General features: G+C 41.5%; 1 protein-coding gene across 2 annotated transcripts in view; it reads right to left on the bottom strand.

Annotated features, from left to right (window-relative positions):
- LOC147147427 (septin-2) overlaps positions 1-15,109 on the bottom strand; it is a 29,144-nt gene extending 14,035 nt beyond the window's left edge. The window contains exons 1-7 of one of the 2 annotated variants that reach the window (XM_086032088.1): positions 14,964-15,109; positions 5,186-5,243; positions 4,958-5,057; positions 4,756-4,842; positions 4,296-4,419; positions 2,975-3,109; positions 2,632-2,749 (exon numbers count right to left, since the gene is read on the bottom strand). In XM_086032088.1, the coding sequence (XP_085888214.1) occupies positions 2,632-2,749; positions 2,975-3,109; positions 4,296-4,419; positions 4,756-4,842; positions 4,958-5,057; positions 5,186-5,243; positions 14,964-15,100 (759 nt within the window). In that variant the 5' untranslated portion in view covers positions 15,101-15,109. Of the gene's footprint in view, positions 1-2,631; positions 2,750-2,974; positions 3,110-4,295; positions 4,420-4,755; positions 4,843-4,957; positions 5,058-5,185; positions 5,244-5,348; positions 5,426-14,963 lie in introns of those variants that run through there. The other variant, XM_086032089.1, reaches the window with a different exon arrangement.
- Positions 15,110-16,321: the final 1,212 nt, after the last annotated feature.

Raw genomic sequence — 16,321 nt, 5'->3', positions numbered from 1 at the left:
GACATTTTCAGACCCTCTTGGACCCTAACGCTTGAAAAAAATTGGGAAAAAAATATATAAATAGGTCTCTGGGATTGAATGGCTGGACTGTGAAAAGACTTTGGGATTGAATTAAAAGGCAAGCCAACCCCAACACTTTCATTACAAGAATATGTTCTATGCAGCCTCATTAGTCTAAACTTGATATTTTGATTAATATTATGTACGTGGAATACGAATGAAGCAGCAAAATCGACCCGTTTTTTTATCCATCTCACGGGGTGGCTATTTTGCCACTTGCTGTCGACTGAAAATTGCATCACAATTCCTCAGATAATGACCAATCATGGCTCGGCTTCAGACAAAAGGTGAGCCGTGATTTGGGGTTACCTGAGCAACTGTGATTCATTTTCAGCCGACAGAAGTGACAAAATGGCCAAAAACGGGTTGATTTTGCTGCTTAATTCATATTCCACAAACGCAAAATTAATCGGAATGCCCTGTTTGGACTAGTGATATAGCATATAGCGTATAATTGCGTATAATTTTGTGGCCTTGACTTAGGAGAATCTCAAAAATCTACTGGCCAAACAAAAACACAAACAATGGATAAAAACATAGTAAGCATCAGTTAAAGATGAAATTGGACAAAAGAGATGGAGGTAAAACAGAGATCAAAGATGATCATTTCAATCAGCTGTGTTGGAGGAGGGAAACATCTAAAACATGCAGGATGCTGGCCCTCAAGGACCGGACAGTCGGACACCTGTGCCCTACACTGTAGCGAGACATCTGCATACACTGTTGCCAATCCATTCAACTGTGAGACTGGTGTGAACTGAGTGGGATGTTGACTCATGTGCAACAAATGGCAACACTCAGTAAGTTGCGACAGGGAAAATAGTTTAGCAAAGGACGTGGCGCTCAAAGCAATATGCATGACATGATGTCTGATACCTGGTCCAAGTCTCTTGATTCCTTAACATTAATGGCTTGTCCAGGAAACCAAGTTGTGAAAAGAGGAGAATTGTATTTGATTTGTTTTAACCGACAGCTTGTATTTGTCAATACTTGTACATATTGTGCGATACGGTATCTGCAGTTTAGGACTGAGGTCAGCTGTGACAGGAAACAAAAGTTTTGCTCGATCCAAATTGCCACAGGAAGGGTTGATGGAGGTCAGAACACAAAGCAACCTGACAAAGTACGATTTGGCTGATAGGCCCCTGAAGGACAATTGTATACAAGGGAGGAACTTCACATCTCCTTGTGAGAACCGCTCACACCTCCACTGAAACTATTACTACCCTCCAGACAGCAATAGTGGATGGAAATCTCCCTGTTTCAATTGAAAAGTTGACTTCGAACTAATTGCGGGTGGGGGGGATTTTTTTAGTCCAAAATTGTCAACACAACGTACTGACAAAAAATGTTGAACAAACCACAACTTCCCATTGATTACACAATTGGAACTTCCTTATCGCTATGATGAAAGTCATTTGGCTTGTGTAATGTGCTCCTATGCATGATTTTGCGCATTTGACATCAAATTGTGACTTCATCTCAAAAACTAGTGTACATTTAATCATAATTACAGTCATTACAGTCAAAGCGTGAGAGGAAATTCAACTGTTGTGTGCCCTTACAGTCCGAGTGTGAAGTAACTTCAGAAAATACCAAATGAAATCTAAGTAAAGTAATCAAACATGATATAAAAAATAAAACACTGTCGACTGAAAATGACATCACAACTGCTCGGGGCTCAGGTGACGACCAATCACGACTCAGCTTCAGGAAACAGGTCAGCCGTGATTGGTCGTTACCTGAGCCCTGAGCAGTTGTGGACAGAAGTGACAAAATGGCCGCCCCCAGAAATGGCTAAAAACAAGTGGATTAACTCTTATTCCACAAATGCAATATTTATCAGAATGCCTTGTTTCAACGAGTGCGCTTGCATAGAAAATATTCTTGAAAAAAATATGTTTGGGTGACTTCCCCTTTAAGTGCCACCTTGCAATTCCACAAAATGCCGTCTCAGTTGATTTTCAAGCAGCCTTGCTGTGGAAAACCGTCAACAAACCAAATTTCCTGTGAAAGTGAATAGACTCCTTTGAGCTGGTGCCCTGATGCCTGCCAGACCACCGGCTCCGGGGCCTGAATGAGGCACAGGAGGGGAGGTCTGAGCTTTGAAGAGGTAGCTGGGGTGACTTGCAATTAAAAAGCCCCCAGGTTGAAAAAGTAATTTATGTCGGAGAGTAATCAGAGGCAGGAAAAGCCTGCGATGAATGCGATCAGCTGTGACGTGTGTATTGTCCTACTGCGTCCTTCCACCTATCGTCAGCAGGAAACTTGGGAGCGTGCAAGCGGCCTGACACTTGGAGGTGCTCCAAAAGGAAGTATGAAGGACGAGCTGAGACAGACTGGATGAAATGAGCTCATCTACGCTGTAAACACCCGCTTAGCCATACTTTGATATTGTTCAAGAAAACACATAAATCACCGGAATCCTCCAGGGAGGCACACATTTACTTCCCCGCATAAACACAAGCCATTAAAAATGGGTAAGTGATTGTTGGAACCTAGTGAGGTGAATACTTTAATTGTGAAAGACTTTAGCAGCAACAGCGCATTAGGTCAACTTTTGTGCCTTACCCGCCTCTTCAAGCGATCCCTCTCCTTCAACGTCAGCGTATCGGCCTTAGCAATGACTGGGACGATATTAACTTTGCTGTGGATGGCCTTCATAAACTCCACATCCAAAGGCTTTAGGCTGGTGGGAGGGGGGAAAGGATGACAATATGAACAAAGATCTCAAGGAGGACAAGAGGGCAGAGAGAGCTCAGGTGAGTACAGAGAATAATTTAACACAAAAGAACTGACTTGGGCTATTCAATGTCTTGCATATGAAATAAAAGTACACATTAAGGGAGAACAGTACTACAAAACCATTACGTGTAGTCTCAGTGTCAGATCAAGTCAGCAAGTATTTACTTACCCATGTCCAAAAGGCGATATGAAGTAGAAGCAGCAGTGCACCCTGTTGTCCACTATGTGCCGTCGGTTGAGGCCGCTCTCGTCGTGGAGGTAGCGCTCAAACTGATTGTCGATGTACTGAATGATGGTCTTGAAACTTCACGCCGCCATGCGAATGGAAAAAGAAACCTCCGTGAGCAACGACGACCACCGTCAACATGGAACCTCAAGATTCGAAGGCCCCTGAAACCTGAAGCCGTACGACTCGGGATGCCGACAAAAATGAACGCCTCAGGCAAAACAGGTAAAAACAAACACGCATTCAAATTCCGACCATTGGACAATTGAAAGTCTTTACAAGTGGAAATCAACCCAAACATATTTTTTTAAAGAATATGTTCCCCGCTAGTTGAAACACGATTGATTGGTCGTTACCTGGCCCTGAGTAGTTGTGATGTCATTTTTAGTCGACAGAAATGACAAAATGGCCGCCCCGAGATGGCTAAAAACAGGCGGACTTTGCTCCTTAACTTATATTCCACAAACGCAACATTAATCAGAATGCCTTGTTTCAACTAGTGGGCTGGCATAGAACATAGTCTAGAAAAAATATGTTTGGCTTGGCCTCTGCCTTAACCTTAACTTGTATGCGGGGAGAACCTCCACACACACAGGGAGGCCAGAGCAGAGACTTGAACCTCAACCCTCAGAACTGCAAACCACTAGTTCACTGTACTGCCTGCCAAGTAGCCAATAAGTCACAAAAAAAAGTGAGAAAATAATGGACTATACAGCAAATGATCTGTAATATAAATATTTGAATATGACCTTGAAAAGAGCAGTAGTAATTGCCCTTTGTGCCGGTCGTAAAAGGGTCTCATGTCTGAGACTTAACAGTGTTGAAATGTTACTTAAAACACTGTAGAGTTGATCAAGATATCATGATCATCAAGCATTTTTTTCCCCCACAGGAAAAATAAATTCTTCAAACACCGGAAGTCAATTGGTAAACCTGAACAGATTGCGCTTGACCTTGGAAGGTTCCACTGTAGCCATTTACAACAGGACATATCCCGTCATGAAAATGATAACTTTTTCACATTTAATTGCCTTGATAACGCTTGATGGCATTATAACAGTCTATCTTTTTTGGACACATTCACAATATGTTAGTGTAACACCGCAGGCATGTCAGTCGTGTGGACAAAGGGAGACGGATGCTGTGAAAAGGGAGTCAAGGATGAAACTTAAGAAGGGAACTGAGGACAGGAGGTAAGGATAAGAAAGCACACGTTTCGCCGAGATGTTTTCGCTCCTCCTTCCTCCAAGGCAAACAAACACACCAGTCCTGGCTGTTGATGGCGTCGCCGTAGCCCGGTGTATCCACCACGGTGAGGCGGAGCTTCACTCCCTTCTCTTCGATCTCCACGGTAGATGCCTCGATCTGCACCGTCCTCTCGATCTTTTCTGCGGAGCGGCACAGTGGTTGGCGGGTGTCGAAAACAGAGACGGAAACCCCGGTGGTCTGATAATATTTTGTCATTTCCACAATGGGTGGCGCAACACTGTCTCTCAACCTTCGTCTCCACGCAAGTTACGTGAAGAAATCGTGTTTTGGTCATAGGAAAAGTTTGTACAGAATGACCCTGGGGGTGGGGGCGGGGGTCTGGATCATTGTTTAAAGCCAAAGTCAGGCATTCCCAGCATTCCTGTTGAAATAATGCTCAGCTGGAGACACTGTAGCAGACATTTCTCTATTATTACAGTGTGTGCGTGTAAACACACGTGTCTGTGGGAGTTTACCTGCAGCGCCAGGAATGTAGCGTTCAGGGTAGAGATCAGTGAGGAACAAGCTGTTTATAAGTGTTGATTTGCCCAAACCAGACTCCCCTAAAAACAAAGAGAGGCAACATAGAGTACAGTTGGAGTGTCCCGAATACTTCGTAGACTGAAACACACGATGGCAGTTTGGCCGTTTAAAATGTGCCAAAATAACGACACGCACCTACAACCATGAGGGTAAATTCAAAGCCTTTTTTCACGGACTTTCGGTGAACTTGGTTTGGGAGGTTTGCAAACCCCACATAACCAGCTGCATCAGGGAACTGCAGGAAACAATAACGCAATTTATCTTTAAGGCAATCTAAAATTTTAACAATGGCACATTTCACCACCAGCATTTTGCTTGGGCACTTGCATGTATGTGTGAGTTGAAACTCACAATGTGACTCACCTTTGCTTTCTCTCCAGACTGAGACATTGCTGATGTGTACAGGAGAGGCCCGTCAAACCTGCCAGGAAAAGACAAGAGATTCTGTTTCAATCAAATGCTTTCTTGACCCAGTGTCTTCATTTCAAAGCCTTACTCATTCACATTCATATTTCCTTCAACTTACCTAAATTAGAGGGTACAAAATATCACGAACATGACTTTTTGTATAACAGATTATGCTAACCTGTGAATTACCTTTAGTAAGAGGTCTATGGTAAGAAAGTTTTGGAACACCCGGTCATGACAATGGGAGGAGTTGAGAATGGGAAGAAAAAAAAATTGCGCCACACCCCGCCTTTGCAGCTATAAGAGTTTTCCACTCTTTCCTGGGAACCTGTGAGAGTTTTGTCCATTCATGCAGAAGAACAATTATGAAGTAAAAGGTCACCGATGTTGGATGTGAGAAATGGCCTGCCAGCTCACAATGCCTGCGCTAGTTCATTCCAAATATGAGCCCACTGAGAACTAGAGTGGGCTAACTCCAGTTGGTCATTTTTAAGTTACGATCAGAGATAAAAAGAGAAAAGGCAAATGTTTCAGATGAATACTGGTCGAAATTAAGTTTAGCGGTTTATTCAAATTTGAACATTTAGGCAGGGGACAATCCATTATTGCACTCTCCTGATTCATCAGTGCTACAAATGGGTCAACTCCCATTTCCAAGATGGCCGCGCCAGGCTTCACCCAGAAAAAAATCCCAGACAGTGAAGTTCAAAGCTTGATGGAAGAAAGCAAGTAGTGATTTAGCTTGGGTGCCGATGCTTCTGCATGTTACAATAAGATGAAGAAGATCCTCTTTTTTTGTGTACGTACCCATGTACGTGAATTTGATCTCTGCATTTGAACCATAACAGCGAACTGTTTTGTGGCACCTACTGGAGCAGGGGGCTTCTTAAGTGCACGGGAGCAGTTTGGGGTAGCCGTGTATGAGAGGGGGGGTTATAGTCTTAAACCGGGGTCTCCCTTGGTGGCAGCTGAACCATTTTGCCACGGATGGTCTAGTGAATGTTATTTAGCATTGTTCATGAAATACAGGTAGATTTGACAGATGTTTGGAATAAAGTCAACTCTGAGGAAAATCCTAGTTTCTGTAAAAACAAGTAACTCCAAGGAGTAATCGTTGCCATATAAATCCCCAAGCAGATTTTTATTGCCACAAGACTGAACTTCAAATCACTCTTCTGCAAAATAGCAAATGGAGGTAGCCCAATCTAGCTCTCAGTGGCTCATAGGTTTGATGGGTAGGTTTGAGTACACGCCTATCAAGTTCTTCCACATCAAACGCCTTTCTCAAACCAAAGTTGGAAGCATACAATTGCTCAAAAACGTCTTATTTTGTCAGTCAGATTTCACACACCTTTTAGTATCCCGAACATGGATCCATTTATCTCAAGCAGGAAACATGAGAACATGACAAGCCACTTTTCAGCAGTTCCATACAAACATTTCCATCCATATTGAAGATCACAAGCTTGATATGAAAGTACTTCTGTGCTAAAGAGCTCCCCGGGCACTGAATTTGTTCCAAAACCTCCATTAAACTGTTATAGTGGTCCCTGTGCACCCTCCCCACTCCACGACCCTGAACAGACGACAGAGCAACAAGCCGGCATGATAAATTAGCCACATAATGAGCGAGCAGGAAGACCAGGCTCCATTTTATCATCAACACACTGGCCCTTGACATGTGGAGTGTGATAAGCATAAGAAGGAGGCAGACGGCTGTACGATGCCAAACAGAGATGCACTCACGGGGGTGGTGGCATGGGAACCTTAACTGACCTTTCCCCACTGGCATGTGACACATCGGTGGGCACTTAGTGGGCACATTTCACACGGTTGAACAGAATTAGATGGCGGCGGCCCGCACGTCAACATGATAGTGAGGGGACTATCTATCAAACTGACAATGTGGTTTCGGCACAGCTGCATGGGAAACAATGGTTGTTTATTCCTCTGCTTCCCAAAAGTCTTCCTTTACACGTTGACATGGCAACATGAACCTCAGTCCTGATTGCTAACACTGGGGGAAGAATTACAGATGTCTTTTGCATTGTTGCCATTTCATTCCCACTGTGCCATAAAAGTGACAATTCTTTGTCCAGCTACTTTTCAGGTATGGATCAATGGCAGGAGGTGGCATACCCTAGGGGTGTGTAAACTTATGATTACAACTGTATGCATGTACCATAATGGAAAGATGACAAACATTGGAACTGTTTTCATTTGTTATTTTGGTACACTTTAAGCTTTGGGCACTCGAAATAAAAGACGTTTGTCCATCCATTTTCATAGTACTTTCCCTCATTAGGGATGATTTAAAAAATTTTTTTATAAGTATTGCATTTGCCAGAGTAAATAATATTGAGAATAGTATCAACAGCATTACACAGATGGCAATAAATGATTGTGGTTCTTTATGAGTGACCCGTATTCTTAATAAAGAACCCACACACTTGGGCGCCCATACCCACTAACACTAAAGTGTTATTTCTCGACTAGCTCTGTGGGAAGCGGCATTGTTATTAACAGCATTTCAGTATCACAGTGGTAACATCACAAAGACAACACAACAGGCCAGACAAGCAGGAGGCACACTTCATTAATAATGGCCATTTAATCAGCCAGGTTGTTGAGCCGCTTACACACACTCTCCCACAACTATTAAGAAGCCAGACGTGAGGAGGATTAAACTGTTTGAGCCAAAAGCGAAAATGCCACCTCCAATGAAGCCAAATACGTTGGCATGTAATGCATTCACAATTTTTGTTTTTTTTAAATGGGCTGGAGGCAGCCCGAGCAGATCTATTCACCTTCCGGACAAGATGCGATAGCCCTAATGCGGAGGATGGACAAACATGAGAGTAGTACTTAATACTTATTTAGTAATGCTACACCGTATAGGCATAAAATGGTCATTTATCGGGCAACCCATCATGGGAACCCCGCAGATAAAAAAGAAACATACAGTACAAAGAGATGTTTGGCACAGGTAAAGACACACTTGTTGACAGGGGGAGGGGGTGGATTATAAATGATTACTTTCTGCGCGGGGAAAGGTACCGGTGGTGGACAAGAGTAATAAAGACTCGATATTAGTTTGTAAGCCGTGGTTCAAGCAACACTTAAATATATGAGCCCAGGGGGCAGGAAAAGGTTCCACAATAGGCGGGATGGGAAAACCTTTCAACCATGAGGAAACCACTGGGCCTCTTCAGAACACAAACATCGAGTTTAAAGTTCAGGATGGACCCTTTATGGTTATGGGGGCACGGTCGGAAACAACTGAAACAAGTGGGAGTCATGTAGCAACAAAGTGATATACTTACACCCTCGTCCACACAGCTATTGTCGAGCACAATGAACGGCGACGATGATGAAATGCAAAACTAAATCTTCATCTGAAGATTAAAGTGAAGATGGACAAGACGCTTCCGAAAATATGATTGGTGAATAGCTATTTGACACGTACTGTAAATGTAACTGTGAGTCTTTACACTCTGCTCAGCTGAATAGGTCACCCCCAAAAAAGTCGATATATTTCAAACCTTAACTACAAGCGATGAGTTTTCCCCTTCAAAATTTTTGCAGCATTTGCTTCGTTCAGTGCGCGAGAAGAGGCGAGAGTTGCAGCAAGACAACACGCCCACTAAAACTGCCGTGAGCATCTGACAATTCCTCGAGAAGAACATCGCTGTGCTGGAGCAACTACTCCCTTAACCTGACTCTGTGTCAATTTAAACTCAAGGGGGCTCAAGAGGGCATCTAGGGGACCGTTTTGATGACATAGAAGACATCAAGATGGCCGTGACGATGGAGCTGCTGAGGATCCCGGAAGAAATCTTCCAGGAATGCCTGAAGGCCAGGCAGAGAAGGCTGGGAAAGTGTGTTGAGACTGCAGCGGGATTATTTTCAAGGGGAAAGCTTGTGGTTTGAATTTGAAAATAATCTTTTGTGACAACAGTCCTGGAACATTTCTGACAAACAAAACGAGACTATAAGACAATACAAAACGCTCAAAGTGAACACCTTTTGTGGTTTCTCATAACAAATTGAGAGGTAAATAAAGTTCGATTTGAAAAATAGATACTCATTTAAAATTAAAATGATTTAACAACTGTTCAATTATGATCATTAAAGACGAGCAACATTAACTTCACTGAACTTAATGCATTATTTCAAAATGTTTGGTTAAATAATTGTTTTCTATTGTATGCAATCAATTTTATTTTCAAACAACAATAATGGCATAATATTTAGGACACTACTGAACATAAGAAAATGAACAATTGAATTTTGTATCTTGTGAGGATAAGCGGTTCAGGTAACGGATGGATGGATAATTAAAATGAAAATGTAGTACAACGGTAAACGTACTTAATTCTCAGAAAATGAGTAGCTTCTTCTCATTTTGTCTCTGCTTTGTGAAATTAAGTCAGAGCAGAAACAATATTAGCCATGCTAGTTAGCCATGTTATCTTCCTCGGTAGCAAGTCTATAATATTTATTTCTATCTGCAACTTCTTAAAACCAGTCTACTTTCAAACCACTAAGTGGCCCGTGTCTATGTACAATATATCAATAATTTGCTGCAGCGGAATTTAGCGGGGTTTATTGGCAACAATCCCTTCCAAAGTAGCCTACCATATTTCCTCAAATAGAGGCCAGCGATTTTTAGAACATACTGGGAATTGTCTCTGTTTAGGAGGTGTCCCTAATTTGTAGAAATGCTAGACATGCTGATGTCTGTTGTTTGGCTGCTGGAGAATTCCTTCTTACAATGGGAGTGGATTCTTGGCTTCTACTAATGTTGTGCCGTAGGAGGTGGAACTAACAGTTCCATGCTAAAGTTTCTAATATGTGACACATCAGTTGAACAGCGCGGCTAAAGAACAAAAAGCGAGACTGCACCTGTGGACCACGCCGATGCTTTCCTCCCCATTCTGCTCAGTAAACCAGTCGGGCTGACAAATAGCACATGTGAAACGTGTTCAATATTTATGGTGGCAAATCCTACAAAATCTGTACTCAGACATCTGGTCCAGGGGAGGAGACTCACGAGTGATGGTGGTGATAAACAGTAGTTTGTGTGTTGGTCATCTTGAGTACACTGCACACTACAAGTGCAGGAAGCACACACTCGGGGGTTTTGTCGCATTTAAAACAATTTTTAAAAAATCGGTATGTGTGAACCTCACCGTACATGTTTTATGAATTAAGTCATTTCTTTCTTTTCAAAGCACTTAAGGGGGTGTTTTGTCTAAAGAATAACCCAGTCCTCCCCCGCCTTGTGTGCAACTTGGAACCCTGTAGAATGGGAGGAAAAGAGACTTTAAAAGTGCAGCGGGTTATGACAGAAAGAGGATTTAAATATGTTTGTGTTTCTTGTTTCCGGATATTGTCCACATGCACCATTGTACTGAGTCGTGTTTTTCTTTTTTATTGAATTCACTGCCGTCCTGCAGTTGTGTCACACTATTTATGGAGCTCACCAAATCAATGCAAGTGCACTGTTTGGGATAATACTGTAGTAGAGTTAATTACAGCTACACACCGACACCAACTATTCTTTTTTTCCATCCAACCAATTTTCCCATTAGGGTAACAGGTAGGGGTGTAACAGTACGCTAAATCACATTTCAGTTCGGTTCGGTATATTATCGGTACAAAAAAACTGATTTTAAAAAAAATATGTTTATTTTGAAAAGATGACAAGTGAACGGTACATTTTTTAGAAACAATAAATAAAAGCGATCCATTCGGGTGATATTCTAAGGAATTACAGCAGATTAAAAAAATACACTAACAATAAAGATCTCTTAATTTTGTAAATTATTAAGACACTGAAATCTTTAAACACTCCGCAGCAAAAGCCTATGACACATCTAAGTATTCAAGTTAAAGACAAGTTGTCATTACAGTACATGTATACACTTTTTGTGATGAAAAAAAATAAATAAATAACAGTTACAATTATTGCTAACTATATTAAAACTCTTTGTATAATGAAAAAAATACAGTATCTTTAAAAAGTCTTTATGAAATTGTATACACTTTTTAGGCATTGAAATCTTTGAATGTTCAACAGCATATTGTAACGAATTGGGTTATCTGCGTTGTGGTCGGATTTGTGTGTTGCTGAGTTGTGATGTTTCCGAGGTTCATGAATAAATCGTACGGCAAGCGAGTGGAGCAGCGGGGAAAGAAGAGCCCGAGCAGTTGTACTTGGTTTAATAAAAACGTGACAATTAAACTATGTCTGACGGCGTGTTCCTGGAAGACGCTACAATATGATAAATCTCGCTATTTAAGTTTGACTTTTTGCTCCCTTGTCTAAGAAACATTCACAGCCGGATGATGCCGTGAATGTTAGACGTGCTACCTGCCGCCCATCTCATGTAGCAATGTCGGCACACAACTTTGGGACGCCTCTGCGATTTTAACAGGAAAGCCAAAATGTTCCCAAACAGGAGACCGCAGTGCACGGGGGGACCTTCGAGCTCTGGCTCTTTTCTGGCTCTCTCTTTTGTGCCGCTACCCTCCTCTCCCGCGTGCAAAAGTCACTAGCGCCCGTGCGTAAGCTCGCGCTAATAAGTGGACCGAACCGAACATGCCATACCGAAACGTATTAATACGTGTACCATTACACCCCTGGTAACAGGTGATCTGAGGTCGGTTTGGGCCAAGATGCAAGATGCCCTGGAATGGTAGACCGGTCAAATCTCAGGACACAAGCCACCCATTTGTTTGCATTATTGTTGTAATCCAACTTCTGACTTGTTTATGTTTATGTCACACTTTGTTTGGTAGAATTTTGTGAAGTTGTCGTAGTGAACACTTAAAATACGCCAAGTCAAAGTGTTCAGTAAGGTTAACAACTCTAACTTTAAGTAGCTCAATAAACATTAATTTATGATTCAGTGGCCTTAATTTTAACCTAAACTATAAAACCAATACACTCATGTCAAATTTATTTGATATTGTTTAGTGTAATACAGATTCATTTAGTGTTTGTTTAAAAAAGTACATGGAAAGAGGATCATGAAAAAAAGAAATGCATACGACATCGCAAGAATTAAGAGGGGGAAAAAACCCTATCAGATTATTTTTTTAAACTGTTCTACCCTAATTCACACTCACATTTACACCCGTGGACAATTAATTGGGTGTTTTCAATGAACCTAACAGGCCTGTTTTTTTGCAATGTGGGAGGAAGCCAGAGCAGAAAACCTATGCAAGTGTGGGAAGAACATGAAACTCTTTACTCCTGTGAGCAAAGAATCAAACCTACCACTACAGCACCATGCTGTGTTTTGCCCCCTAATGGGGTCTATTTGAGGTGAAGAGTTTATTGTTTTTCTGTCAGATAACACAGTTATTTGTGACACGAATTCCATTAGAGTGGAGGTTACAATTTGAGAAAATAGAACGGATGAAAAATAGCATTGAATTAAAATTGGAGTATGCAACAACAGCATTCACTAGCGCAAGAGTACTTATTGTCTACATGAATCAAGTTGTTTGTCCATTCACACCACACTGCCAAGCAGGAGGATGCCTCCCCTACGTAGCTTGTAATGTCAGACAGATGTCTTACTTGGCGCTCCTGTCTGTGCCGCTCACTGTTAAGGTTGCAGGAAGGAGAAAGGTCAGAGAGCGGTGAAGGAGCTCAGATACTCAAGACATCTTTATGCTAACATATTGTCCTCACGCCAGTCCACCGATCCGCATTGGGCTGCGTCAAAAGCTAACTTGTTGAAGAAGAAGAAGAAAAAAAAAAGGCCATCTGACAGCCAGAGATTATATCACAGCAAGAAAGTAAAGTTGCACATTTCCACTGACTAAATAACACAAGTAAAGATGGATGATAATTCCTCAATAGTGGCGCTCTGCCACATTTCGGACAATGAAAATACTTTATTGTTTCCCGCTGTTATTATGGAGGAAGACATTTACATTTGCGCCACTTTACAATCAAAGGTCACGGATTAATCAGATGTTAGGAGGGAGGAATGTTACACAAGAGGGGATTGGCGGGTAACGTGTGAAAGTCGATGATTTGAATGGGTTGTAGATTAAGCTTTTATGCGGTACTGATTTAGAAGCACAATAAAGTGCGGTTTCCCCAACTTTGTGTATAAAGCAGGACAATGGGATAATAAATGTGCTCTAGGGAAGCCTATTATCAAATGAGACGTTAGGTTAAGGGCGCCTTTAATAATAGCTGGTTACAGGCTGGGCAGTATGAAAAGTGTGTGAAGGACAGGACACTGGTTGTATTAAAGCGGAAATCAACCCAAACATAATTTTTTCACAAATATGTTCCCAGCATGCCAAATAGTTGAAACACGGCATTCTGATTAATATTGCTTTTGTGGAATATGAGTTAAGCAGCAAAATCCACCCCTTCTTAGCCATCTCACGTCTCAGCTTCAGAAAACAGGTCAGCCGTGATTGGTCGCTACCTGAGTCCTGAGCAGTTGTGATGTCATTATCAGTCGACAGAAGTGACAAAATGGCCGCCCCCAGAGATGGCTAAAAACAGATGGATTACCTCTTATTAGACGAACGCAATATTTATCAGAATGCCTTGTTTCACCAAGTGGGCTTGCATAGAACATAGTCTTGAAAAAAAATATGTTTGGGTTGACTTCCGCTTTAATGTGTAATTTATGTACAGTATTATACTGTCTTCACTTGGTAGCATACTGTGTAATTATAATTAATATCAATGAGTAATTCAGGAAACTCAATTAAAAAAAATACTGCAGACATTTTTTCTACCTTGGGTAGCTGATTTACATGTACACTGCCAAGAAGAAGTCAAGCTAACCACAGCAACAATTGTTTATGGTATGCATGACAGTATCACGCTGCCAAAGCGGCAAGAAGGCCAACTTCAAACTAAATCTGACTTTACCAAAAAACAGAGGTGGGCATTTTGGTAAAATTACCCGGTACGTTTATCGCCTTCCGTCTCCAGCCCGGGTACTCTTCAGTCGTCCGTCCATCCGCCTTTTTGTCAAGCCAGACCAAATATTAATCGCCTATAGGTCGGTCCGACTCTCACTTTAAACAGGCTTCAGTTAGCGTTTCCGTCGACCAACTTCGGCATCCACACCCAGGTTAATTTAATTGTGGCTATTAAAATCGTAGTCACAATTAAAATTCAATTAAATGTGTAGCCCTAGGTGAGTTTGATGCCAATTGCGTATAATAAATCATTTGTCATTTATAATTGTACTATATGCCGTTTGTCCTTAGTGATGTACACACTGGAGTGGTCGCAAGTGAATCAAACACAAACTAACAATGATATTGAACTTTGTTTAAAAGAGGTTTGGCAAATGTTAGTAATAGTATTATGCATATATAAGAGGCCTTTACACCTCTGTGGTGATGGCCTCTGGGACAGTGGGTGTCCACCACACCCAGTTTGTCTGTCAAAACACACACGGACGTTCTAAACAACTGCGTTTTTATCATTAGCATTCAAATGCGCAGGCATTTGTCTTTTGGTATATTTCAACTAACTACACTCGGAATGAACGCCCAACAAACTGAATTGTGTTAACATAACGACTTCAGCCAGCAACAGTTGTTACTTCGACTGTTGTTGTCATGTTGCCAAATTCGACAGTGACACTCCTGCTGCTGCCCTTTTTTTGTCTTTTTAAAACTCTTTTGCGCACTTTGTTAACAAAATACACACACGAAACCACTCGCATTCACGCCTTACCTGAACTTTAAGATAAAGTTAGTGGACAAGAGCGTTTCGTTTGAAGGCGCTGTCCCAGCCCAGGAAAGGAGACGCGGAAGTCGCTCTAAGAGACCGCCCCCGTACCGTCTAGGTTCGGTTGTCGCCACAGACGCCATTACGGCTCAGCCGCGTGTAGCCGAGCGTACTAATTTTGATCCAACATGGCGGCCGAGGTGTTTCAGTTTCTTTGGCAGTCCTGCACTAGCGTTTCATGCGTAAAAAAAAGTGAGCATTAGTTTGCCAAAACTGTCAAACTTGATGTATATTAATACTGGGTTCAAAGTTGACGTTTTTGCTTTATGTTTTAACTCTTTTGGGAGGAAATGTTTGTGAACGGTACAGTATATTTTATGTGGTAAAGTGTATGTTAATTTGGTTTAATAACATGATCCTGCCTCACTACTTTAAATTGCATTTTTTATTCCACAACTATAGATGACAATTTCATTGCTTTTGCTTAGTTCATTACAATTTTAGGCCTATTTTGGAAAGGTTTCAAATAACTGAACTCATTCTAACCCAATGTCAAATTTGTCTCATTTCATAGTGTCTGAAAAAGTCTGGTACTGAATGAGTTAAATGTGACCACAGTAGTAACTTTAAAAAATATATATTTGTTGTGGGTGCTATTAAAATAGTAGGGACACAATGCAATTTTGAAATTGCATTATTATAATTGTAGTTATTTTCGAATAACGGTCAATCAAAAGCATGTTTTGTGTTAAATGATGTTATTTTCAACAGCGTTGGAGTATTCAATTTTGAGTTATAACAGTAAAGTAAAAGTAACATTGCATGTTAAAAATAGACAATCGCAATTTTCTTTGGTATATTTGGTTGTTTTTAACAAGCTAATGCCTGTGGAAAGTATTTCATGTAGTTGATTGATGACGGTTACTGATGCGCTTCGCTCGCTTTGCTCTTTCATCTGAAATGTTCCTTTGAGCTTTTAATCATTGATAATGTCACAACCGCCAATCAACAGGCCCACCTTCAAAGTTAATACAGTTAGTGAAATCTGCTTCATCCCGTTTTTGTCGGACATTAAAGAGCCTACATTACTGCAGGTGAAAATTACTGTTGGTACTGTATACTCATGTTAAAAAAATAATAATCTAAAACTCCCTAGTGGTGCAAACCAGTGAACCCCGCGCCCCCCAATCTATTCATTGTATAAGTAAGTGTTCAAACGCACAAAGCGCGCTGGACCGCTTGATTCAGCCTCACAACTTCCCTGCCCTCCCATTGGTCCTGCGAAGATGCGGCTGCAGCTGATTGGAGGGAAGTTTCCACTTGGACACTCACACTTCCCCTCCCCACGTTAAAAAAAAAGAAAA

The sequence above is a fragment of the Filicampus tigris genome, chromosome 5 (genome assembly GCF_054856515.1).
Source record: "Filicampus tigris isolate MCC_2025a chromosome 5, RoL_Ftig_1.0, whole genome shotgun sequence".
Taxonomy (NCBI): domain Eukaryota; kingdom Metazoa; phylum Chordata; class Actinopteri; order Syngnathiformes; family Syngnathidae; genus Filicampus; species Filicampus tigris.
Note: the sequence above shows the minus strand (reverse complement) of the source record. Positions and strands in the feature narration are given on the sequence as shown.